The sequence below is a fragment of the Monopterus albus genome, unplaced genomic scaffold (genome assembly GCF_001952655.1).
Source record: "Monopterus albus unplaced genomic scaffold, M_albus_1.0 scaffold31.1, whole genome shotgun sequence".
Taxonomy (NCBI): Eukaryota; Metazoa; Chordata; class Actinopteri; order Synbranchiformes; family Synbranchidae; genus Monopterus; species Monopterus albus.
In genome coordinates, this window is record NW_018127911.1 from 6,207,847 (window position 1) to 6,234,468 (window position 26,622).

General features: G+C 40.1%; 1 protein-coding gene across 4 annotated transcripts in view; it reads right to left on the bottom strand.

The window, feature by feature from the left end:
• LOC109958184 (CUB and sushi domain-containing protein 3-like) overlaps positions 1-26,622 on the bottom strand; it is a 229,504-nt gene that overhangs the window by 20,704 nt on the left and 182,178 nt on the right. For all 4 annotated transcript variants that reach the window (XM_020596611.1, XM_020596613.1, XM_020596612.1 and 1 more), the window contains 6 exons: positions 25,179-25,364; positions 23,802-23,975; positions 19,213-19,395; positions 15,703-15,879; positions 9,312-9,494; positions 4,109-4,282 (listed from right to left, as the gene is read on the bottom strand). In XM_020596611.1, coding sequence (XP_020452267.1) covers positions 4,109-4,282; positions 9,312-9,494; positions 15,703-15,879; positions 19,213-19,395; positions 23,802-23,975; positions 25,179-25,364 — 1,077 coding nt within the window. The remainder of the gene's footprint in view (positions 1-4,108; positions 4,283-9,311; positions 9,495-15,702; positions 15,880-19,212; positions 19,396-23,801; positions 23,976-25,178; positions 25,365-26,622) is intronic.

Below are 26,622 nucleotides of genomic sequence, written 5' to 3' on the forward strand. Positions count from 1 at the left end.
ATTAATAAAAGTTACTTGTTAGCTGTAAAATGGCTCAGAAATACTCAGTGTGTGAAGTAGCAGTAGGGCGAACAAAAGTCACAACATTCAGTCATGCAGCTAGAGCGCTGTGGGATCGAGCCAATAATAAGGCAGGATGCTTCTCCAGACCTGACATGTGCTGCTGTGTTGAGGTCTGGAGACAGAGATAAGCTCTTGCTTGCTCTCTTGCTAAAAGTCAGGAACCAACATGGGCTCCCCACAGCCAATCCTTGACATAATAGATATCTAGTAAAAGAGGAGATTAGAATCCCGCCCATGCAGGAATGGCTGAATAAAGCCATTACTACAAATACTGTTATCTCTGAAATAAATCCTTGTATTCAGAGACGTATCCTCTCCTAGAAAACGTTGGCCTAAATTGTAGGTCCCATTTGAAAACAATGCACTGTGAGTTTCAGTGGCCCAGTTTGACTGTGTTTGATATGACAGCAAATAAAGATGCAAATGTCTGGCCGGATATGAAAACGATTCTTGTCACTTTTCGAATGGCTTTTGTAAGGCTTAGTATTCAGATGACATTGTTTATGGAGGGTTGACAATACAGGCCAAACAGGTGACATGCACATCAGTCACAAGCTTCAAGCTGCAGGGAAACAATGTACTGTTTTATGGATATATAAGAGAAATGGCCCGGGGCCAAACCAAGCTCAGCATATTTAATGTGCCTGTGTGCTTATGTGTGTGTAGGTGGATGAGAGAGAGAGATTAGTCAAACTTTTTCTGCCTCTCTCTCTCTCAGCCTCTCCCCTTCATGATGAATTATCTATGCTCTGAAGTAATCAGTATGCAGAGGCCAAATTCAAAGTTGGGATCACAGTCTCATCCCTTCAGACACATGAACTAGCATGCTAAGACTTTTGCTCTCTCTCTCTCCTGTCCTGTGTGGCTGGAAAAGTTTACAAAAGTACAGATTTTAGGAAATGATATACTTGTTTCTGCAGATGCAAGGCATCTCCCGATGAGCTGTATTTCAACTCAAAGTGCTGAGTGTGAACTGCAATCATATTTTTATATATACAGCAGTGCAACGCTACTACATGTCTAATAAGTAATAAATACTGTGGCATATGTACAGTAATGGTCAGTCCTGTGACTACATGTGCACTGACACCAACTGAGAAGTTACCTCTTAATAATGACATGATTTATAGAGACTAACACCTCAGACTGCTGTAGATACTGCTGTGCTGACATTTTAATGCACAGATAATAGCCTTTCCTACAGCACGTATGATCAGCACTTTCTTCTGTGTATATTCCCATTTTCCAGACTCATTTATTTGCCTTAGTAAATCTCAGTGATTTATCACAGACCTGCTCCCACTTCAAATACTGTAGCAGGAGGCTACAGTAGCTATAACAATGTGTTAAGGAGTCACGATCTTTCCAAAAGGAAAAACATAAGTTTGGTTTCATGTACCATCCATAGGTAGCTTGACATGCTGTCTTTCCTTCAACAACAGTGTTTTGGTCACAGAATGACTGTAGGATCAATGTTTTAAACACAGTTTTATTTTACAGGTCTGTACTTTCCTGGGATGTTTCCTGGAAAGAATTGTCTAATTTGGCCCTAAGATACAGCTCCATTGAGTGGAACATCTAAAACATCTAATTTCTAACTTCCAGGGAAACCGATGTTAAAGGATGAATTGAAATAATTCATAAAATACAGTTAGTAGGCTTTGTTTTAAGTTATTTTGCAACTATATTCATACATTTGTAGTAAAGTGAACTTTCGCCAATCAAAAAGATGTAAGAAAGGCTGGATAGGAACAGAAAATAATTTTTTTTAAATCATCAGATTAGACATTGAGAAAAATCATTTAATTAAATAATCATTCATTCATTCATTCATTTTCTCCCGCTCAACCCCTGAACGGGGTCACGGGGGGAGGCCGGAGCCAATCCCACCTGGCCTCTATAATCATAATAATAATAGTAATAATAAGGTGTAGACCTTACTTTGTAAAGTGTCTTGAGATGACTTTTGTTGTGATTTGGCGCTATACAAATAAAATTTAATTGAATTGGTTATTGATCACACTGATTGATTGTGTATGGCTCACAATTTGTGTCAGGTTGGCACTAGCACTGATACCTGCTTTGTAGGTCATAAGTAATGGAACTATTAAATGTAATTACTACAACAAAAACAATTTTCTGTGGAGACGCATTAAACACTGGCATTACATTATGGAACATAAAGTTTATCCACTCACATAGCTGCAGGAGGTTGTTTGGAGGTGCTGATGAGGAAAAATGATTGTAGTGTGTTGAGGGATGACATTGCACATCATAATTGCAGGAGACAGTGAGTAGATATGGTGTAATGTTATCCATTTTATGACCAGATGTTTTTCAAACAACTCAAAACCACACCCCAGAGATACCAGTGCATCTCAATAAACACAGGCAGCTGATCACTTGCTAAAGTACATGTTGTTCATAACCGACAAATATGGTCCCTTGCAGTTACTGTAGGTAGGATATACAGTACATCAGACAGCAGTCAGCGTATTGACTTTCATGAACTACAATAAGTGACTCCAATGTGCTCATTTACATGGCTGTGTACACTAGCTGTGTGTAAGTTGGATTCTCAAATGCTAATTACCCAAACGGGATTGTGTTTACCTGACTGAAGCGCCAAATTTTGTCCTTAGTAACAATTACAAAAGGTCTCAGAAGTGAATGTAGTTCCTATTAAACAGGCTCTGTGGTCCCAGGCAATTTTTGTTTAGCGTGATCCAACGTGGTAATGAAATACGACAAACTATCTAATTTCTCCCCAGGTCATGAATTCAACAACCAACACAATGTTGCACAATTAATGCATGCAGCCAGTAAAATCCAGACTGTATCTGATAGTGTGATGTAAAAAGCAGCAGTTCAATAGTCAAAACTAAAGGACTTCCTACATTCACCAGCTTGAGTGGATAGGTTTTTAGTGCACCACAGCAATCAGTGTTTGTGCATTCATATTTTTACTTGGATTCGTTTTATTCCACATAGTCGTAACTCACATTCACACAGAAACTAACATGCAAGCATTTTTCCCTTCTGGATATTTCATTGCTGTCTGACTGACAAAATGCAAGAATTATTCTGATGACAATGTGATGCTCTTGAGTAGTCAAGCATCCCAGGGCTTATTATTATGCCTGCAAAGATGATTCTAGGAAGGTCTTATGGTAGTAAAGAGCATCATACACCCCAGTTGTAGCTCCACTCATATTACCATCATCATCACCAACACTGAAGCTTTGACTCGAGGGCTAGAGTCAATTCACTTTTCATTTAATCAAAAAAGTAAACGGAAGGTTCACTGATGAACTAACAAATATTCCTTTGTGTCGTTTATGAAGAAGTAGGATACAATGCCCTTGTCATGCTTAACATTTTTCAGTGTTTGAATTTTTTTGTTGGAAAAAAAAAATCACTTTCTGGCCATTGAAGGTGGTTTTAGGATTAAGACTGACTGATTACAAAAGAAAGACCTGTTCTGCAGCTCTGCCAGACTGTCCTGGTCTGTTTTTTTTTATTATACTCAGGTCTTCCACCTAAGCCCTGATGGTAATTTCTTGACTTATTCATTAATTTCATTAAGAAGATAAACTCTAAAGGGGCAAGCAGCAAAGTGGTATAAGGGGGTGTCTCTTGGGAAAAAAATGAAGGTTACAAATGTATATAAAAGCTCTAAAACTCCTATCGTCCATGTTTTCCACAAATTTTATGTACAGTGAGAACCCTGGAATTTTCAGTCACAAATTGGGTAATGTAGAATCTTCTTCTTCCCAAAGATTTAATAGGAATTCATAATCAATAAATGAGTAAAAGGAAAAGCAACAGGACACAAGATTTTACATGCTTGATGATGTTGCTAAAGGTATATAAAGAGATCAGACCCAATTTATCATCATGCAAATAATCATGTTTCAGACAACGACAGAAAATGTCACCAAGACCATTTCAGTCTAAACATGAGGAGACTTCATCTACGCGCCCCTATAATTATCATTATAATGATAGTTATAATAGATAATTAAAGTACAAAAAGGTGACTCACGCAAGCACTGAGGCAGATCTCCGCTCCATGTCCCATTCCCTGTACAGGTGAGCACAGCGGGGAAGGACAGCTCATAGCCAGGCAGACAGCTGTAGCTCACGCTGGTACCCCAATCCAGAACTGAGCCCTCCAGGAGGCCATTAGGTATGGGTGGGGGTGTTGAACATGTCACCACTGGGGGGTGCAATGAGGACACAGTCAAAACAAGCTTAACAGAGTACATCTGGTGCATGAAACAAGTCCAGTTAGGTTCAGCCATGGACTGGATGTAACTAAAGGATACCAGACAATGTCAATGCTCAGAGATAATCACTATGATTATTGTGGAGGTACAGGGACATGACTGTATCCTGGGTCCCTGCATTTCTAATCAGAATGATGGTCAGGAGAAGTGGCAATAAACCTGCTTTATACCCAACTAAATCATCATTATTACAGATTTTATCTTCCCATCTATACCCAGAATAATAAAACATTTGATATTGCCTTAAAAAAGATTTTAAAATAACATCCCAGAGTGCCTCAGCATTGCTTCTTTTAACACAAAGGTTTCATTAGATTTAATATTAAACAGCTTGCTTCAATTTATAGTTCTACTTTTAGGGCATGAAGAAGCAACAGAGGTGACACAAATTCCATTCTAGGTAATGTGGATAATGAGTGAAAACTAGGTCTTTAGCCCAGAGAAATGGTCTGTGTTTTGACTGTGATCGGTGGGATTTTCGTGTCATTATTGTTTGGCGTATACTGAATAGTTTCTGTGAAAAATGAGGAGACATCTTGTGTCTGTGTAAACCACAAACCTTCTGCTCAACAAATGTAATAAATGAATGCATAATATAGCTCAGACACACTTGGAGATGAACCCATGGGATATGGGTTTTAGGAATGTGGATAAATTCTAGAAGTTGTTTTACAACAGTACCATCCTCCCTTAACACCCATCGTTCCCAACGTCTCGGCTTCTTTTAGACATACTCGCACCAAAACACTTCAACAAAGATGTGCAAACTGAAGTCAGGCTCACAACTGTCTGGCCAAATCAGATGTTTAGTTTACAAGCCCAGACTCAATATGTCATGTTAACACAATGTTTCAAGTTAGGGCTTAGTCTTTTGGCAGTACTAGTCTTTTCTTCTTACAAACAAAAACAACTACTTATGCAAATGCAGCCATGTGAAAGCAAACTCAGTGGACATCTTTGGGGCAGCACCATAAACAGAGACAAACCGACCTACTACTTTAGTTAGCATCCTTACAAGGCACACTGGACCAGCTTTCATCTGAGTCCCAGATTTGGCCACTTCTTCATCGGCTTCAAGCTTATCACTGTGCATGTTGAACTACTCTCTCACTAACAGCACAGTCACTCACTACATCAAAACAACTTTGATGTAGTGAGTGAATTCTGCATGTCAGATGTCACTACACTGATTTTAACACTGACTGAAGAACACAGCAGGTGATTTCACTTTTTTAGCTCCTGTAGAAGACATCAATTAAATCACCTGCTTTTGTCTTTGGCTGAATGGGAAATCAGTGTAACGACGTGCAGTGTAGTGACAATCAGCTGTCTTCAGTCAACCTAGATGTACAAGTAATGACATATTTTTAAAGCTTGATTCAGGCCTCAATCTGGCCTAAAATACAACATATTTACCACAACTTATGTTGAACCAGCACTTTGTTGAATTTACATATTTGCTAATACACTTTGTGGAAACTGTAACACAGTTATTGGTGATTTCACAAAAAACATACAATGAGACTATAATGATCTAATTTAGTCAAGTTTGCTAAAAATATAACACAAAGTAATTTAAAGAAAATTGGCACATAATTTTTAATAAGTTTTACACCATCTGATATTTACAATTTGAAAATGAGTAGGCTACGGTAGGTACAGGATGGGAAACTGTTGTACCACAAAGTTTAGCCTGATTTTGCAACTATATATACTGTATATATATGTATATGTTTTTTTTTTTCACCTCACATTAAAAAGGTACTGGGTTTGAGCCCCGGCCGACCCGATGCCTTTCTGTGTGGAGTTTGTATGTTCTCCCTGTGCCTGTGTGGGTTCTCTCCGGGTGCTCTGGCTTCCTCTCACAGTCCAAAGACATGCAGCTCCTAGGAGTGAGTGTGGGTGGTTGTCAATCTCTAAGTGCCAGCCCTGTGATAGACTGGTGACCTGTCCAGGGTGTACCCCACCCCTAGCCCAGTGTCAGCTGGGACTGGCTCCAGCCCCCCGTGAGCCTATTCAGGAATAAGCAGTATAGATAATGGATGGATAGATGGAAGTTCTCAAAGAGAAACAAGCTCAACTGAAGTTGTTTCTCTTTGCTGTTAATGAATTAGTGCCTTCTTTTTGGGATTTCAATGCTGTTGCTCTGGAGCCCTGAAAAATAAAGACACTTCATTCTAAATTAACTCACTAAAATGGCCAGCTGGATGCTGTAAAACAACAAGTTGGTTTGGATGTGTATGTGTCTCCCTGCAATATATCTGTGTGTGAGAAAGAAAGAGAGGGAAAGACAGATGAAGGAAGAACATACGACTGCAAGCGGGCAATTTACTCTGATTAGATACGTAGTCCTACTAATCCCATAATCACTGCATGAGATATTACTTTTACGGGGGGAGTGGGGGTGCATTGGTGGCAGGAAGAACTGAATGATAAGTAGATAGCGTCCCCATTTTCCTAAGTAGTTCTAAGCAGCATTAGTGCCTCTTAGCTGAACACGCCAAACCTGAGATTCAAGCAGAATCCTTGCCAGGTGACGTTTAGGATGTGTCAGTAGTGTGTGTATAGACACCCCACACAAATAATGTGGCTAGCACTGATGTGCATGCATCAAGTGCAAAATATCCACATAGTCTGCACACATAACACCTCTTTGTCTCTAAGTGTCTCTCGCTGTCTCCTTTTTTCCTCTCTTACTTTACCCCTCCCTCCAAGGAAAACTGGCTCGCATCCCTGCGGCACATCATCTCAGTCTATGACAAATGGCTCAACCCGCCTGAGCCACTGCACCTTCAACTTACACCTAATCTTGCAAAATTAAAAGCCAACCAATCTGAGAGAGGCATTGAAAATATATTTCCTCAGCCCTTTCCTAAGACCTCTTGCTGAGTAGGCCGATAGTGAAAAAGATAATAAAAAAGCCATGATTATCAGCAAGCTGTTCTCGTGCTTGTCCTAAGTAGTCTTAGACCAAGGGAGAAGAAGCAAGCAATGACAGGAAGAAGAAGAAGACGAAGCATAAAACATCTATTCCTCTTTAAACCCTTTTCACAGTGATGAGTGGCAAAATTAATATAAAGCACTCACTTAGTAATCAGACTCCTCTCTCTCGTCTTTCTTTTATTCAATTACCCTGTGAGAGAAATAAACTCTATTGGAAAAATGAGAGCAGCAGAGTGAGAGGCAGGAGGAACCCTGTGGCAGCTGACTAATGTGTGCAGGCCAGTATGAGCTGAAAGCCCTGAGGCTGCGGTGCACGGCAGTGGTGGAAGGCAATGTGAAGGTGTGTAGGCATGTGAGTCTGTGCATGCATAACAGACAGTTATGTAATTTAATGCCTCCATGTGATGTTGCATGTGATGTACACATGTATGCGAGAGTATGTGTGATGAGGAATGCTAAGCTCCAGGGTTTTGCTCCTTTTCACACCAACACCATTAAGCGTAGCAGTATTGGGACCAGGTGCCTTAACTGTTGCACTAACTGTCAAGGATTAGAGCTTAGAGGATAGGAACTACACACACTTTTATACGCACATGTGTGCATACAGTCATACACTCATACTGTGTTTCTCTTTTTTTCCATTTAAACTGTCTTGGATAACAGTTGTGTGACCACTGATTCATGCAACAGGTTCAACATACCATGGAGCAGGGCATATTAATTAGGAAATACACCCAGAAAATATAACACATCTGTGTCAGTTTGGATGTTGTACACTTTTCACAGGGAGCCTGAGGGTGGTAAGAGGAGTGTGGCTTAAAATCACAGCTTGCAAAGAGGAATGACAACGTCTGGGTCCATAACAGTATCTTATACACCGGATAGGCCTACAAACAAAAACAACCATTACATAAAAAACAATCAGCTAGCTGTGTGTCTCCTTGATTCTCATTCCTTTTCTAAGAATTTGTCTGCATGTTAGATTTTTGTTGCCTTTCAATAAGTTATTGGTGTATAGTTCTCCTACCTGTCATGTCTGTCTGTGTGGATATCAGTCTCACACTCTCCCTTTTTCTCTCTCACATTTGTCCTTTCCCATTCCTCCAGAGGCAACTACAAAGCCAGCCCAATTCGCTTTAACTGAGACAGCAGTCTGGGAGCAGTTCCTTAGCAACAATGAGCCACCATTTGCCTTATGGGCCCTTTCCCTTCCTGGTGTATCTTTTAACTGTTCACTGCACAAGTTTATCTCCCGTGCAATACTTACCTTTAGGTGACAGCAGACATGCTAATCTGTACCTCCACTTGAGTGGCATAAATCATAGAGTGATGTAACTGATGGGTGAATAACAAAGAGTGTTTGTAGACTTTTAGAGAGAGGAAGACAATGATTAACCGTTGGAATACTGGAAGGATCACTGCTATGATGAAGCGAACTTGTTGGCCATCCATCATGAGGTGCCAAGAGGAATTTTCAGCTTTGGCTCTGTGCCACCACAGGTGCAACTCTAGATGCGGGTGAAATCATTGTGTCCTAGATCAAGGACTAAGAATTTGTTTTTTTCTACAACCCAACTAAACAAAGATGGCTCTTACAGTATCTATGGATTTGTTAAAATATATTACTACTTTTTAAATTTATGTAGGATGCACTGGACATAAATGACAAAGAAAATGCTTGCAGTGTTTGTGGTTACATGTGCAACTGAAGAAGCCACTGTGAGTGCGCCTGTCCCACAAACATCCAAGCTAATCACCCAGTTCAAGTATTGTTGGTGGGTATCAGCACAGTGAAGGGAAACCTATGACACTATCTGACCACACAGGAAGTTCTGCATCACCTTGCTTGCTAATCTCTTTAGATATCAGGGTGTAAGCATGTTTTTTATAGTGTACGTGACAGTGTTCAAGCGAGCCAGGTTGTTGTAACACAGTCTGATGATCAAGGTCTGTTGTCTATGGGAGCATGTGCACCATGCAGCCTATGTGAGTGTGAGCACTGTGGGTGGTTCTTACCTTGGCATGCTGGCGTGGTGCCACTCCAGGTGCCATTGTTGGTGCAGGTCCTTGTGACAGTGCTGTCCCCTCCTATTATCACATATCCGGGCTGGCACATAAATGTTACGTTCTGGCCCACAGTGATGTCATCACCAAACCTAAGGCCATTTGCTGGAATACCAGGGTCGCCACAGGTGATCACTGTTAGCGGTCAAACACAAGGATTTTACATCAGAAATAACAAAACTATTTATTAGTACAGTATGTGTGATGTAACTATCCATTAAACCTGCACAGATGATGCATTCTGTAAAAAAGGCACTGAGGGTTATCAAGTCATCACAGGAGAGGGTGCTTTGTTCCCCAGATTTTTGATTTTTAACCATCCCTTGAAATCTTGGTGGTGGTGTCCCAATCTTACAGCAACAGGGTGTAATTATGCACTTATGTTTATTTATGTTGTAAGAAAAAAGACTGGGCAGAGCTTGTGATGATTAATAATTATCTTTTCAACCTCACTAATTATCTTCTCAGCCACATTTTAGTTTCATATGTTTTCATCATGGCTCACCAAAGATATTACTGAAGAATCAGAAGATGTACCTACTGCAGAGCCGCAAGTCCTTACCAGAGAACGTGCTCAACAAATACAAGCTACTGATGCACAAGAGAGTCAAACTGAATCAACAAAAAATTCAGCATTTTGTTATCAAATTGGAGTTAACTGCATCATGGTCATCAATAACCCAGAACTGCTTCTTTGTCAGCTTTTACATAATAATTCTGTACAGCTGTGAATTGTTCCATCACAGACGTCGATGGTTCCACATGAGGAGCACTGCTGTGGGCGTTGATTTTTGTGTGTTATTCATGAGTTCCTAGCCTTTTGAGATTTTGACTAGATTAGATTAACTTTGATTTGATTTTGGCAACTTGTTGACCTCTATGTGGTGCTGCTCAGTGTAAAGTCTGTTAGAGGAGAGAGCAGTTTGGCTGGATTTTTCACCATAACAAACAAAGTATTGTAACTTATGAAGAAGCTGACATTTGTATAGAGTGTGTATTTCAGTCAGGACTTCATATAAAACATAATGAGATTCTGAAAAATGTAACAACATCATGTCATGTTGAAGTAAATTGTAAGTATTATACACATTATCAATAACATCCAATTAGTTATAATTATAAAAATACTATATATATATATATAATTTTGCCAAATGCATAAGACTCAAGAACTTAAATAAATACTTATTCAGTGAGAAAACCTAAAAACCACCAAATAAGGTCATGCTGTAAAATGGTTTTCACTGGATCACAATGAATTGCACATCAAAACGGCCACTGGGTGTACTGTACAAGAAAGGAACAAACGCCATAAAATACCAATGTTTGTGGGGTGAATTTGCAGCAACCTATTTTTGACAGTGCATAATTTAATTAAGGTAATCACACTGGATCATCATGGATAATGGTTCTGTCCAACATTTCTTCAAAATTGAGACCGTTTATATAACCTACACATCTGTCTGCACAAAAAAGCATGCTAGGCAACCAAAAGGCTACACAGAGCTACACATAAATATCCACAGGAATTTATGAGCTGCCATATACAGCTGTCATCATATAGGCCTTTGTTGTACTGTGCCCATGACCACTGTGTGAGGGACACCTGCACTGTAAGATAATATTGATAGTAATACATATGTTTTATTTACATATTGCATGTGGTTATATAATTCTGACATATTGGTTCAGTTCAATAGAAGGGCCTGGTGAAAAGAACAATAAAACTGGGGATCTCCCCTCCCCTAGTCATTTTTGTTGAGCCTCTTCTTCCTTTACTTTTGGCTCTTTCTCATAAACGACTCATCCAAAGTAAACAGATGGCTGTATCGGCCCACTACATTGTCAGGTCCTAACCAACTGCCATCTCTGATGAAACTGTCGCCAGCCTCTATTTGATTGCATTTTCATGGACCTTGTTTCATCTTGAAGTCCTAATTCATGCCCATAAAATCGTTGGTCTTGCTCCCCTTAATGTGAAAAGCCTGGTGATGCACATGGCTGTCCCTGCTACCGCCTCCCCCCCCAAATTAATTAGTGTGTTTATTTTCAGTTGCTGCCAAGGACTTCAACACTTGGACATATTTATCATTGTTGGGGGAGACTTAACTTTGTGTCCTCACAAACTACACGAGAGCTGCTAATTCTGAACCTGAAGTGGGGTCTTCACTTTGTCGCAATTTGAGGGTTTGTACTGTATGCTCTGCTCAAATCTAACCCTAGATACATCTACCAACTGACACAAAACTACAATACTGATAGCTAACAAAATACCCTGAAAATAAAGTGAAGGAAAGATTAAATGTGCAACATTGATATGTTGTGAGTGTTTTCTCTTAACTTGGAGGATGTCCACAGAATATCATTCTCAAAGGGTTCCTGCACCTAATAATGTATGTCAGGCAACTGAATGGAATGACCTTTATTTCCATGTTTTATATGCACTGATGCCCACCTTTTATATAAACAGTGGTGTAATAAAGAAACTAGCCTGACCTGATTTCTTGGAGTAGTAGCACAGCTGTAGTAAATTCCTTTTGGGGTTAGTTCAGTTTAACTTGGGTCACTTCACCTAAATCATACAACAGCATATTTTGCCACTCACGCTTAAAGTAATATTCATCCATATAGACAGATAATGTGTTTTAAAAAAAATCTGCCTGGAGTATTTGCAAAAACTACTCATTACTTCATATAATCACAGTTTACAGTTTTAGTCAGACACCTTTGTACAATCATCCTTCCATCCTGAGCCCCCACTTTAGGTTTTACATAGCAATATAAGAACATAAAAGTAATTACTGCATTGCTAATGAATATAAATATACAGTATGACATGTTAAACTGTATAATTAAATGATTAAATACTGCTGTACTTTTGGAAAACATCCTCATTATTTACATGACCATTATTTATTTTACATGTGCGATTAGTGGCTTCATTCTTGTGTGTTGTGTAAAATCTGATTCAAATTTTCAAACAGGGAAAACAAAACAGCTGTTCTATAAACTGGCAACATCTTCTCAGCTCACCAACATGTGTTTCTGAACATATTTTCAATGAAAAACAGGTAGTACAATAGAAGAATAATACTTAATTTTATATCTTGACAATTAGCAAAACTAACTGTCTAGCGGCTCTATGAGGCTATACTAAGGCACAGTAAGTCTTAGAGATTGATGATAACACTGGCATGCTAACGTGCTCATAAGGACAACAAATCTAATGCCTCATGAGGAAACTGACGGCATGCTGGTGTTTTGAAAGTGTAACATTTACCTTTTCTGTTTCTCAAGTTAGCATGTTAGCATACAAAATTTTAATCCTAACCTTCCAAATGGGCATATGCACTTTATTCCTAGCAGTTTATGTGTATGTACATGTAGTTGACTGTACATGATTCCTTGTTGCAAAGTAGGACTTCAGTTCATTTTGACCCTGTGTTGCAAAAATTATACTGAAACACAGTATCTTGAATTAAGCATGATATGTCTCTCCAAACATCCGCCAGAAGCAGCTAGCATAAATAAAATACAGCTGATAAAAATTTCAGCTCATATCAACTAAACACTCGCCTTATGACAGAGTATGAAAAAGCTGTCTTACTAGAGGAGCGAAAGAAAGACAGAATGTAAATATTTACATGTGCCTGTCTTTCTGCAGCAGTGGAAAAATCCAGCCAGTCAGCAAAATACAGAAAAGCTGAAGGCTGTTGACTTAAACTTTTTCCCAAGCTACTGGGACAAATTAGGCAGGAAATCAGAGGAATGTACATGCACTGCAAAAACCTGTATTTAAAAAAAGATCTTTATCCATATATATATATATAAAAAAAACCTAAAGTTTGACCAGAGGTCAAGAGGTCAGGATGTACGAAGCCTTTAAAGGGTCATGGTGGTGATTTGCATAAATTTTTTTCCTGATCTAGTTTTGTGGTACCTTGCACACATTATCTTAGACTAAAAGGTTACTGTTACCTGGAGGAGGCTGCTGATTCATTTGTGATCAAACGCACAGAGCTGCATGCACCTTTTGCCAAAGTGCTGAGTGCCACCAAGACGTGTATGACACATCCAACATAATCATGACCATAATCATTCCAAGAGACCCTTATGAAGCATAAACATATCTATACATTTCAGAGATAATATTCTTGCTTATTTGTGATTAGCCTTTTCAATGTAAGAGCTGAATCTACTAGCAACTGACAGAATACACAGATAGGCCTGAAGATAGAGGACTTCATATTTTCAATATGTCCATGGTAAATGCTCTTAAACTTGTACAGCACTTTTCTCTGCACTGCAGCGCACTCAAAGTGCTTCCACACTGTTTGCCCATTCACCCATTTGCCCTCCCAAGCACTCACACATTTACACACCAGTGATATCACCAGGAGTAACTTGGGGTTCAGTGTTTTGCTCCAGGACACTTCAACATGTGGACTGGAGACGCCAGGAATTGAACCACCAACCTTCTGGTTAGCTCTAGCTCCTGAGCTGCAGCCGCCCCCATTCAGTACTCCGATTTATTATGATGTAGGACATTTCATTTATTTTATTTTGGGCATAAAAATTATTTTAAGGGAATGCAAAACTCACTGTGAAGGAATGCAAAAGAAAATCACCGTGACCCCCAGGGGGCTCTGCAAGGACCTATAGTGTAGAATATTATTTAGTTTCAGCTATTGTCAGACTTTGGGTGTGAGGACATATTAATAAATGATTATGTATACTGCTTTGCTCATTGGTTTTTATGTTTAGGAACCATATTACTGCATAGTGTAAATCTAACTGTAACCTGGCTAGTTCTAAATACATTAATAGGCATTTTATTCTGCTGACATCCCTTTACCCTATCATGCACATGAAGAATCCAGCACCAATGTGCTGGCATTTACATTAGGGGTAAGAGGAAAAGAATGGAAGAGAGAAGAGGAAAACACTAAAAACACTAGACATAAATCAACAGGATCGCAGCATGTTACAAGGCAAACAGTCTCCCTGAATAATCAGTACTTACTGTTTATTATTTCATAAAGGGATTTATGGCTCTACTTCACACTTCACTGAGCAAGTCTCTTTTCTGATGCACTTCAGCTAATTCATTATAGTTAAACATGCTCTATAAATTTAAATTATAAACCTTCAAATTCAATAAACTAAGAACTTTTCTGTCTTCCCTTGAGAATGTTGTGCGACTGTGATCGGGTAACCTACGTGATCGATTACGGATGAACTGTGAAAATGATTGCTGCTTTAATGAAAGCATATTGAGCCAGTTTTGGCATCTTAAGCGTTGATGTCCCTGAACTTGACCACAGAAATTTAATGTGAAGTTAATAGCATACAGGAGGATTACAGTAATACGTTTGGTGATGAACAGGCTTCAAAGTGGGTGAACAGGGGCAAGAAAGCTATTCTGCCATTCTGCATGTTTGATCAATATTATTCAATCCAATTTTCAATCTTTCTCTCCTTCTCCCTCCCTCCTGTACATCTCCCCAGATCCATTTCAGTCCAAGATTGAAAATTATGCCCATACCCTTTATCTTTTCATGTGATTCAATCACAAGCAAAAAGAATGAGGAAGAGAGAATGTGGTGATTTTCAGAGAGAAGAACAATGTGTAAATTTGTTTGATAAGCATCCTGGTGCAAATTGAATATAGATTGGCATACTTCGTAATTACTGCAAGGCTCATTTGCTGAGATCCACACAATAAAAAAGAAACATCTGACAGTCTTGACACTGCAGAGAGAGAAGGCTCACAGAGATTTCTGAACCATTTCAAATCTTATATCCTATTTTACCACTACTGTTGATCACACAGCAGGTTTGGCAGAAACATGGAGAGAAATCATCTTCTGTCCTGTCTTTGCTCTTTTCAGAGGGATTTATCTGCTTTTCAGTATAAATTATTTGTTCATACAGTATCATACAGAGTAAAAAGAAACAATGGCTGGGCTACTGTACTAACAACACAAGACTTAGTGTAACTGGTCAGCAGCAGCTCCTGAGGACAGTTCATAGATGCATCCATGACACAGTCCCCAAACTTCCTCATCCTACTTCTTATGTTTTTTTGTTCTGGAAACACTGAATTTGGCACTGCTGTGTTTCTCTATTCACAGCAGCAGTATTGTTGGCCAGTGTGTGCATCTCATTGGTCAGATGATCATTCCACTATTTTGTTTGACAGCGAGTATCCAAAGAATTGCTCTTCTTTTCATTTCATAACATGATGACTGTGCAGCAGAGTGGCCTCTTATAGTGAGTGTGTTCCACAAAACCAAGAAACAAGATCTCTTTTCATGTTTCTGTGCAGAGTCAGCAAACTCACTTGTGCAGTTTGGAGCTGTGCCAGACCATGTGCCATTTGCCAGACACTGGCGTGTGGGTGAGCCAGTCAGGAAATAGCCCTCCATACAAAAATACACAATGGAGTGGGAAAAGGTGGTGCCATCCACACGGGAAATACGGCCGTGAGCAGGGGTACCAGGATTCCCACACTGTACCGCTGCAAAACAGGAGACAGAAGAGAGGAGGTAAAGGTTAAAGGTGTAAAATAGTAATATATTTTCTATTTTCCATGTCAGTGATTCAGGGTCTGAGGGTTGGGATACCCAAAGGAGGTGGCGAGATGACTTCTGGAGGTTTCAAAGAGATTAATGGGTTATGAAAAATATAATCCTAATATATTATGTGAGCATCAATCTTTATTTATGAAATAATTGCTGTTGAGAGGAGGCATTTTTTTTCTTCAAAGAAGCTGTGAACCAAAAAACCACTAATCTATACAGCATCACAACTTTATTGAGAGAAGCTAATGAGCAGAGCTGGTGCAGCACTACACAAATCCCCATCACATTACTGATGAGTCATCAGTAAATAAAGTTCAGCTTGTGTATTGTCAAGTCCCATAGTACAGTATATCAGAGTTAATGACATTCAGTGTTAACCTTAAAAGAAGAGGATTTTGGGACTCACTTTGCAAGTTTTATTTTTTATATTTTAGTAGTAGTAAGTAGGAGAGAAATGATCTGTTATATTTTATAATTTTATAATTTTAATTAACTTTCCAAGGTCCTATGATAAATTATCATGCCATGGAAAATTAAACTCAGACAGGTTGAACTTCATGTGAAGTGTTACTTTAGTTGTACAATCCCTGGAGAGGAAATAAAGCCCTTCTGCAGAGGACTGAAGGATTGGGCCTTTACAATGATATAACCTTCATAGCATTTCTAGCATCAGCTGACCAAAATGGATCCCTGAAGAAGGGAAATGACAGAATTTGTTTCATGTGCTTTCCTTCTGCTCCAAATCACATCTAATTACAAACGTGATTTGCTATCTCAATCACTTAATGGTCTGGAAAATCTGAAAAAGTGGCTCTTTTAAGAGACACACGTTGTTGGTGTGGTGGCGATTTCTCAGTTACCACATATGCATACCCGCTCAAGCTGGCAGATACCCAAACACTCCAGGTGCCGACATGCTCACATTCTCAAACTGTAAATGCACACGAGTGTATGCACACGCACACCCATGCCACAAATGAAGTATAGTATATGTATTACTAATAGGTACTGTATGGCAGCCTTTTTTGCTTCCTCTCTTAATAATTCTAGACAGACACGAAGTCAGACACACAAAACAGACTTTGATGGTATTGTGAGAAGGACATTAAGCTGAATATCCACAGTTACAGTTTTCCTGATATTGTAAAAGGTTGTGGAAAATGGATGGATGGCTTTAACAGTATACAGGACTTTACATCACAGACCGACAGCACAGAAACTCATTTATGCTCTAGTGCATTCCTGTCCCCTCCCTCCTGAGGTGGTTTGATGGCTAAACTATCTTTAAGTCAGGAGTTCAGATGGGAGATGGAGAGATAAAAAGGTAGCACAAGAGAGATGTGGGGTAATTGTAGGGGAGGGAGGAAAAGGCTGAGTGAGAGAGAGAGAGTGTGAGAGGCAGGAGGAACAGATGGAGGAGTGGACAGGAATGGACAGACAGCCAGACAACAAGATTAAGACAGAAAGAAATCAGGAGAGAAGCAAGAAAAAAAGGCTGACATCAGGGAAATGAAGGATAGAGAGGGAGAGAAAGAAAATCAGGCAGGAGCAAAAGAGAGAACGAATACAGTTATACAGAGAACAGTTCAAAGGGTCTGTGCAATGGCCTGTCATTAAAAATGAAACTGACAGTGTGCCAAAGCTGGCAGACGGGAAGAAGAGGGGAGCAAAAGCAGTCACACATTTGCCTCAATATCCAGGTGACCCCTAGGGGTAATTTATGCAAGATGTAGACCTGGTGTTCTGTGAACTAATATCGTCAAAATCCACAATGATTCCTTTATCACAGTCCAAAAAGAACTTGGCTTTAGGTGTGCAGAATTAATAAATTTTTTTGGTTACAATCTGGAAGCTAGTCACTGCACCATGTGCTGGAAAAAATACAGCAGAGAGATACTTATCCATCTGGCACAGGGCTGTTTTTGTGAGCTATTGCTATCATTTGTGTGTAGGTACTGTATGGATACACACGAGCACCTGTCTGCACCCGGTATGCACATTCATGCTTGCAGGCAGTCCGTGTGTTGTATGTGTGTGTGTGTAAACTGGGCCTGGTAATTGTTTGAAACGTTTCAATACCAAAGCTGGTGCATGTTTCAGTACTTTCTTCATGTAGTTTGAGAAGTGTGCAGACAAATGTAACAAAATAAGAAATGTATTACATTTATCAATGTTAAGTGTTATTTTAAAGAGGTAGTTGACAAATTTACAAAGGATCAAACTGATAGAAAAAACTAATTCTTTACCCTTGTGATGTTTATGGGAGGACGACTGACTACAGCTGAATGTGAAGCGGCTGCAATCAGTCAGCACCTCAAGTCTGAGGCCATGGGTCTCTGCCAGAAAATGGTGGATTGCTCCCTTCAGGTTGGGAGTGAGTTGCTGCCACAAGCAAAGGAGATTAAGTATATTGGGGTCTTGTTCATAAGTGAGGGTAAATTGGAGTGTGAGAGCGACAGGCAGATTGGTGCAGCATCAGCAGTATTGCAGGCATTGTACTAGACCATCATGGTGAATAGGGAGCTGAGTCAAAAGGTAAAGCTTTCAATTTACCAGCCAATCTATGTTCCAATCCTCACCTATGGTCATGAGTTTTATGCTCTGGGTAGTGACCCATTGAATGAGACTGCAAATTCAAGTGGCTGAAATGAGTTTCCTCCATAAGGTGGCTGGACAGCCTTAGAGATAGGGTGAGGAGTTCGGACATCTCGAAGGAGCTCGGGGGAGACCTACTGCTCCTTCCTTAACCAGCTCAGGTGATTCGGGCATCTGATTAGGATGCCTTCCATTGGAGGTTTTCCAGGCACATCCAACAGGTAGGAGGTCCTGGGGCAGAATGGAGAGATTTTAGATCTCAGCCAGCCTGGGAAAGCCTCAGGGTTGCCCAGGGGGACCTGGAAAATGTTGTTGGGGAAAGCGACATCTGGATTGTCCCATTAAATCTGCTGCCCCTGCAACCTGACCCCAACCAAGTGGCTGATAATGGATGCATGTAGCACAAAGCCTGAATAAAGACTAAGCATTTGCCAAGCCTTCAATGCCAGCTTTCAGAACTTGAAAGATTTTAATATTCTGTGTTATGGGCACTTTTCATTCATTGAGAAGTATTGAGGTTTGATACCTAGCCCTACAGTAACAATGCATTTCTTTGTTTAGCTGTGTGAGTTTCAGTGTGTATGTGTGTGTTACCTCTCTGTATGACTCCTATGCACTCCTCTCCTACTGTTTCATATATAACGTCACAGAGACAATTTAAAGGTTTCCCTTACGCTTGCAGAATGGCTGTCTGCCAGACCACGTCCCATTAGGGAAGCAGATCCTCTCTGCCGAGCCATACAGCGTATGTCCCACTGCGCAGGTGAAGCGCACCTTGCTGCGCACTTTGAAGTTCCCTGCCTCTCTGCTGGAATGGGCAGGTGTGCCAGGATCCCCACAGGTGCCTGCTGAGTCACCTGCAATGGGAGATAACCAAGCAAGGAACAATGAAAACAAGAAGGTGAAGATGCCATCCACTTGTCTATATGTATCTTTACAGATGGGCCCTTTTAAGCTGGCATGGCAGTGAATAACAGCACGGTGTTCCTGTCAGGCAGAGGGAGAATACAGAGAGGGGTTCGACTCAAACTGTACATCTTCTGAGTGCTCCAGGAAGCAGCTATAAAACACACAATGCACCAATGAGCAGTTGTCACCCCGCCAACAACCTGGAGGACCAATACTTTTCACTGCTTTGACACCAGGAGCTTTCTGTCCATAAAAGCAGCGAGGCCAGCATTAAAAAGCAACCAGCTGTGGTTATGAGAAATGATGAACACTGTTTGACCTCTGAAGCCAAATGAATTTTCATTATCCTGAATTATCTCTCCTGTCTTTTGTTGTGTGGCAGAACATACAGTGTTTTCAGTGTCTTACACTGCCCGCCTTGCATGTCTGTGAATGAACTCAAATAAAAAGATGCTATGTCACTGGTTGATTCTCTCCTGGTGTCCTCATTCTGGTCTTTGGTTGGTGAAAAAGAGAAAAATGGTCTCAATCCTAGCCATCGTAAATGAGAGAAGAATGACAGGTATAGAGTCAGGGCGGTGATGTGACTACTGTGCATTTTATGTTGTGAGGAACGGCAAGCCAAGCTGAGTGGTGTGTGAGTTAGGGTTGTCTAGGGGGTGGGGTGGTTTTTGGTTTTGTATTCAACAGAGACACCCTAGAGCAAAGAAAAATAGCACCTAACACACACAACGACAACCACCTCCGCCACTGCTGCTGCTATTGTTCTCTCACCGAAATAAAACCAGTGTTTGGCTTAAAGTATCAAGTATTACACAGAGAGACGTATAAAGAAGAACGCATACAGAGACAGACACATGGATATATAAAGAGTATGTATGGTATTTAATCTGCTTCTGCGTTTGTTTGTACAGTTCAGTGGGTATCGTCTCTTTATGAAGGATCTGTGCTTTACTGGTTCTGAGATCCTGTTCCTTGAGCTGAGCACACACCCTGTGCATCATTCCCTATGTGCTGGCAGCTGCTCTCTGTCTACAGAGCAGCAAACAGCTGCAGTAATACCAGACTTACTGACAAAGCCTGACTGCACAAACACCAAAAATGTATCTTCTACAAACATCTCACTGCTCACATGTGCACAAACTGGATTTGTCAGGTCAAGGGCTGCTGAAGATAAGCGTGTGTGTGGCTGTGGTTAATAATGAGTTTACATTCATGCGTGTACCACTGCCTTCTTCTGTACTTACAGGAATGTGTAAAACAGTGTACTTGATGCAGGTGTTAATGAGTCCCTTGCCTAGCTGCACATGTACTGTACTTGCATACACCCGTCTTTGCAAAAGCACGTCAGGTGTGCATACTTACTTGTCATCTTGCCTGCCCACTTACGCGTGCATGTATCTGTGTGTCTGTCTCACAGCAGCTGTCGGTACTTCATCAATCTCCTTTGGTTGCGTGAGGCGGCCCAACTCGGCACACACTGTGACACCTATAATCTCTCTAATTGAGATGGTGGTGGATTTGGTTTGAATCTGAGTTGATGTCCGTTTACCAGGCTCCCTTTGTGAGGAGATAATAAGGCCTTCAAATCAACCACGCAAGAGACGAGGACAAAAAGGGAATGGCTTGGCAAGCAGTGTTAAGCCCCCTCTTACTAATTAACAAGGCAGGACAGATGACAGGAAGGATGGATGCACGGATGACAATGGTTTCTGACGCTGGACTGGACTTCTGAGGATTTCATTGCCCAAATTAATTTGTGGCTATTGGTGAGGACCACTGAGCATTATAATGTGCCATTTTAATGATTTCTAGTCCTGCAGATAAAGCTGTTTACAAACAATGCCGCAACCTTTATTCATATAATTTCTAATTGTTAAAAAGCATCAAAGACTAAGTCCCGGGAAATGAAATTTTCAAAAAAAAAAACAGAAAAAAATGTAAACATTCATTTACACTTTTGAGATTGCTCTTTTATCATGTTTACACTGTACTACTAATTCCATCACTTTAAAGGTTTTTGGTAATGTGCCTGTGGAAACTTGGTGCTAAAATGTGCACTTCAGCTAATTTAGAACTCTCCAGGTATTTCTGCATCACAACTTTAGTTCCTCAAAGCAACAGTGGAGTTCCAGGTGTGTTGTGGCTCTAACTTCTGCAACAGCAGTAGCAGATGTTTGGTCTGAATTCATCAAGTCTCTCATTTACAAAGTTTTCTTATTTTCATTATAAGCTGCACATTTCATAGTTAATTAGTAGCAGAGATGCAGTAAAATCCTGAGTAACAACGTGAGGACAATCCATTTAGTTTCTAATAAATGCTATTTATAACCAACATTAATGTCTCTTAGCCCTAAATGTCACAGTTTTCAGAAAACATATTCTTCTACTTTGTTTTTATAATGCAACACTGCAAATCATCACTTTCAGCATTTTGTTTGTCATAACAGCAGGGTGCTGATTAAATCATCTCACCAATAGATGCCAAATTGTTTTTAAAGACTAGGTGATAATGAAGACAGAAATACCTTGCGACACCATATATTGGAAGGAAAATAATAAAAATTACATGGTTTATTAGATTACATGTCTATAATTTCAGGCCTAAAAACAGCTATCAGGCTGAACACAGCATATAATTATACGGGCTCACAACAAAGAGAAGTACCCCGCCACACATCTGTGAAGCTAAGGACAAAAACGCAATGGCAACTCTGATTGGGAGAGCTGAGTTCTATAGTCGTGTTTATCTCCTGATTGACCAAAGGTCTAGCTCTACTATTACTTTCCAACTGTCTGATTACAACATATAAATAAACACAAAACACTGAATGTGAGTAGAAAGTTCGCAGTTCCATTTCCATTAAAAAAAAAAAAGAAATAAACAACAGTATAATTCTAGTGTGCTTTTAAACATTACTCAAGGATCAGTGAGATGAGCAAACCACACAAACATTCACTAAAGATAATCCTCTTAAATGGTCAGGGATGCTTAAGTGTGATGGACAGAAGGGAGTAACGGGGGCCAGACATACACTACAGTACAAGATACCTTTTCGTCTTTTCAGACAACACAGAGAAGAGAATGTACCGCTGCTGTAGAAATATTGAACACAGAGAGCTCTGTTAAAACACCTGTTTTCCAGAGTCTGCACTGAGGTTATGTCACGAGTGATATCTCTCACTCAGTTGGATGCTTCAACCAGGAAGCAACATTTGCTTCTACACACTCTTAGACTGCAACATAAACTTAGAACTACTGTATCTACTGCTCAGTCTAAGATAAACCATTGATGTGTCACTGTTTAAACTATTAGGCATTGGTCCACCATCAGTGTACTTTTACCAGCATTCATCAGACAAACACTGATATTTCAAACCACAAAAGTGCCTGTTCTAAAAGTGAAATGCTGAATATGCTTTGAGTAAATGGGGAATTTGAACACAACAATGATGGCATATTTTTGTAAATAGGAACTATTTAAAGAATCTTGTAAGAACTCCAGAATAACATTGACTCATTTGGCTGACAACTACGCTGTCTCTGAACTTCCCATTAATGCCAGGCCTCCCAGGGACTACACTACTGTGTTCGCACTGTGCTTGTGTTCTGAACATTCTGCTGACAGCTCTCACTTAGGTCCAATGTTATCTAGCCATGCAGGCAGTGTTGGTTTAATTTGCCCAGGTTTTGGCATAAATGTTTTTAATAATTCTGCCACACTGATAAAATGGAGCAACATTGTTTGCAGCGCTGACAGCACTGAGAAATTACACGTAAACAATTCAACAGCAACTTCTCTCAAGAAACTGCATCCTGATTTGTTTGTATAATCTAGAGACATTGCTGTGAGCAGTTTTCATTTGAACTACTCATTATCAATCAAATTGTCCCTATGAAAACTGTTAACTGCGTGTTCTGTGGACCATTTGAAATACTGTATTTGGACTTTGTGGAAAAAAAAGATGCTGTTGAATTTTTTAAAAGTCAAATTTTAGTACTGTGAACGCCACAGAATTCCATTAAACTCTAGGAAATTGGGGTGATAGCAGGCGTGGACATCTCAAACCCGAGCAAATAAAACTAAAAGGATCTGTGCAGCTATACACCACTAGTGGTAAGCCTGAAAATGTTTTATCTTTTAGACATTTAGTAATTTGGGTGAACTGAACCTTTAAACACAACTCATTCTGTTCCTGTGGAGGAAACATAAAAATCAACACACAAATCAAACAACTACTGTACCAGTCACTAATGTGATACTGGAACTAGTGACATGAGGGAGAGTCAAAGAGAGACTTAGCTTTCAGTGTGTGAATGCATGCATGGCTGTAATTGTGTGTGGGGGTATACCTGAACAGTGAGGCAGTGGGCCACTCCAGTGACCGTTCAGCTGACAGGTGAGTGATGAGTCTCCTATGAGCTGGCGGTCTCCAGAGCAGGAGTAGTGCACGGTGGAACCAAAGGTAAACTTCTCCCCACTCATCGCTGCATGGGGAGGTGTGCCTGGGTGGCCGCAGTCCACCTCTGCATGACAGAGTGTGAGGAGAGGAAATAAGATTATCAGTCAATAAGTGAGCGGATTAGTGTCATATGCCTCAACATATTTGATAAGATCACAACCCACACTGCTACTGAAGCACCATGCTGTTTTCTACTGTTAGAGAAGTGACCTGATACAAGAAAAACATTTCATTTTTATTGTTTATCGTTTCAGTTAAAAACCAACTGAATATTTGCATTTTTTCTTTACATACGATCTTAGCACAGTTGGCTAAGGTGCATCCAATGTTTCTGGTACATTGCTACATATGAAGGAAGCCCTATCAGAACCAGCAACCAGTCCATTAGCATGTTGTTGTCTTTGAATCTATGGTTCACAGAAGCTTAAATTCAATTAATTTAATTTTTAAATTAAATGCTCAGTAGATTGTTTTCAGGACTAAAATCTAATTTGGTACATCACTCTCTCTGCTACTTCATTATTCTTTTGACCTTTATGTACAGTTGTGGGTGCAGTTATTTAATCATCCTACTATCAAAATGCAAAATGAGTTCCTGTAATTCTGCAAAGCTGGTTTCTTAAGGAGTCAGTGACGCCTGGAGCAGTGAGACGGACATTCCTGTGCATCTTTTTAATGACTATTCCTTTTGATAAAATTAATGCCAAGCGTCATCTCTCTACCATGAAATGAATTGCTTTCATAGTCTGTGTGTGAAATGTAGAAGTTTACTTTAAATGGGTTCTCTAGAAACAGGTCATGACTGTTGGCAGCCTCATACAAAACACAGAGCATCATGAGCCAGGTGTTTGAGAGCAACATTACAACCTCAGATAACCCCTGCAGTTCATCAGCAGTTGTTGCTATAAGTTTAGTGTTTACTTGTGGGGGAATATTAGCCATAGCCTGAACAACTGGCCCTATGACAGTTTCCACCATTTCTCACTTAGGCATAGCAAAACAAAACCATAAGCACCGAACATTACACAGATGCTCCCGCAGCATTTAGCAACCTGTACCATTAAAACTCTAGAAGCAAATGGGGACACAAACAAGGCTGTGGATGCTCAATCAAGAGTGACGCTTTTCTCCTAATTTGGCTTTTATGTAGAATGTAATCATTACAAAGAAAGGTGGACAGCCAAATAAGCAGCATGAAATGTAATGGGACTAATTATTAAATTGCAATTAACTGATGATTAATGTAACAAGAACGCAGCCACTGTACCGATGCAATCTGGCAGAGGCTTGTCCCAGTGGCCGGCTGGCTGGCAGGTGAGCACAGATGAGCCGAACAGGTAATATCCAGGGTTACAGTCGTAGAAGACCACACTGCCAAACGTAAAGTTCCCATGCTCAATCTTACTCTCCCGGATAGAGTTGGCAGGGATACCTGGATCTGTGCAGTTTACCACTGTATGGAAAAAAGACAAAAATTACAGTTATGTCATCATGAATTACTCCAGTAGATTAATCATAACGGGAGAACAGAGAGGGCACAGTGCTGACTTGAGTCCAATTAATTTTTATCACAGCACAGCCATTTCAGCAAGACAGAGGTTTTCAGTGTATCTTCGGGAAATCTGCAGTTGGAAATGTACAGTCCCATGATCACTTGTTGAACTAATCTTAAAGTCCCAATATGCCTGTTGCCCTGACTGAAGTCTTGTGTCTATTCGTGGACTCATTATCTTATCTATAGACTATTTATTATAAGGCTGTTGTAATATTGGTATAATGCTTTGCAGAACTGTTCTTGGTACATTTCCATACATACCAATTCATTATGATCTTATGTCATAATGCAAATAAATGCTAAATGAACAGTGTAGTTAATGCTGACTTAAGTCCACATGTCAAAGTGTCGTTGCGCAAGACACTGAACCACACTGCTCCCGATGGCCAGCATAGCGCCACCATCGGCGTGTGTGTGCGAATTGGTGCCTTAGATGACTGCCTCAGTTCTGTACCAGAGACAAACTTCTTGTGTGTGTGTAACATACTTGGCAGATAATTGTGATCTTAATCCTAACATCTCAATACAGCCCAAACAGAAGAATCCTTTTGAGTAAGCGGGTTAGCCCCCGCTGGACATTTAAGAAAAAACAAAACAAAACAAAACAAAAAACTAATTAAATATATTTCTGTTGTCTCAACCCGGCTCAAGGGGGCCATGACAAAATAGGGAGACTACACCAAGTAACAATTTATTAAGCAAATACAAATAAAGATAACTAATAATCAATCAGACATGAGGTGTGACAGTCAGTAGGATCAGTAGTGTAGGATGTGCATGTAAGTGAGCATGGTGTAGGAGTGTTGTAAAGTAAAACTAAAGAGTAACAACCACACAGCACCTTGCAGGGAGACAGAGCAGATACAAGGAATCAAATGGCACACATGATGGGAGCATCGGGCCCAGGTGCACCTAACTAACAATCAGCTACTTGAATTCAAGCAAAGCTGTCAGGCTGTCAAATGACATCAGCTGTCAAAGCACAGCATGGCAGTAAGGGTCACCACAACATCTACTTTGTTATCAGAAGCATGTTCTCGTGGCATTTTGCACCTAGTTGGTTATATTGCACAGGCAGCAGACATGACAGAGAACGGCACACACAGATCACGGGTTTGCAATAAGTGAAATAAAGAGTGAAGCAGGGAACCTATAG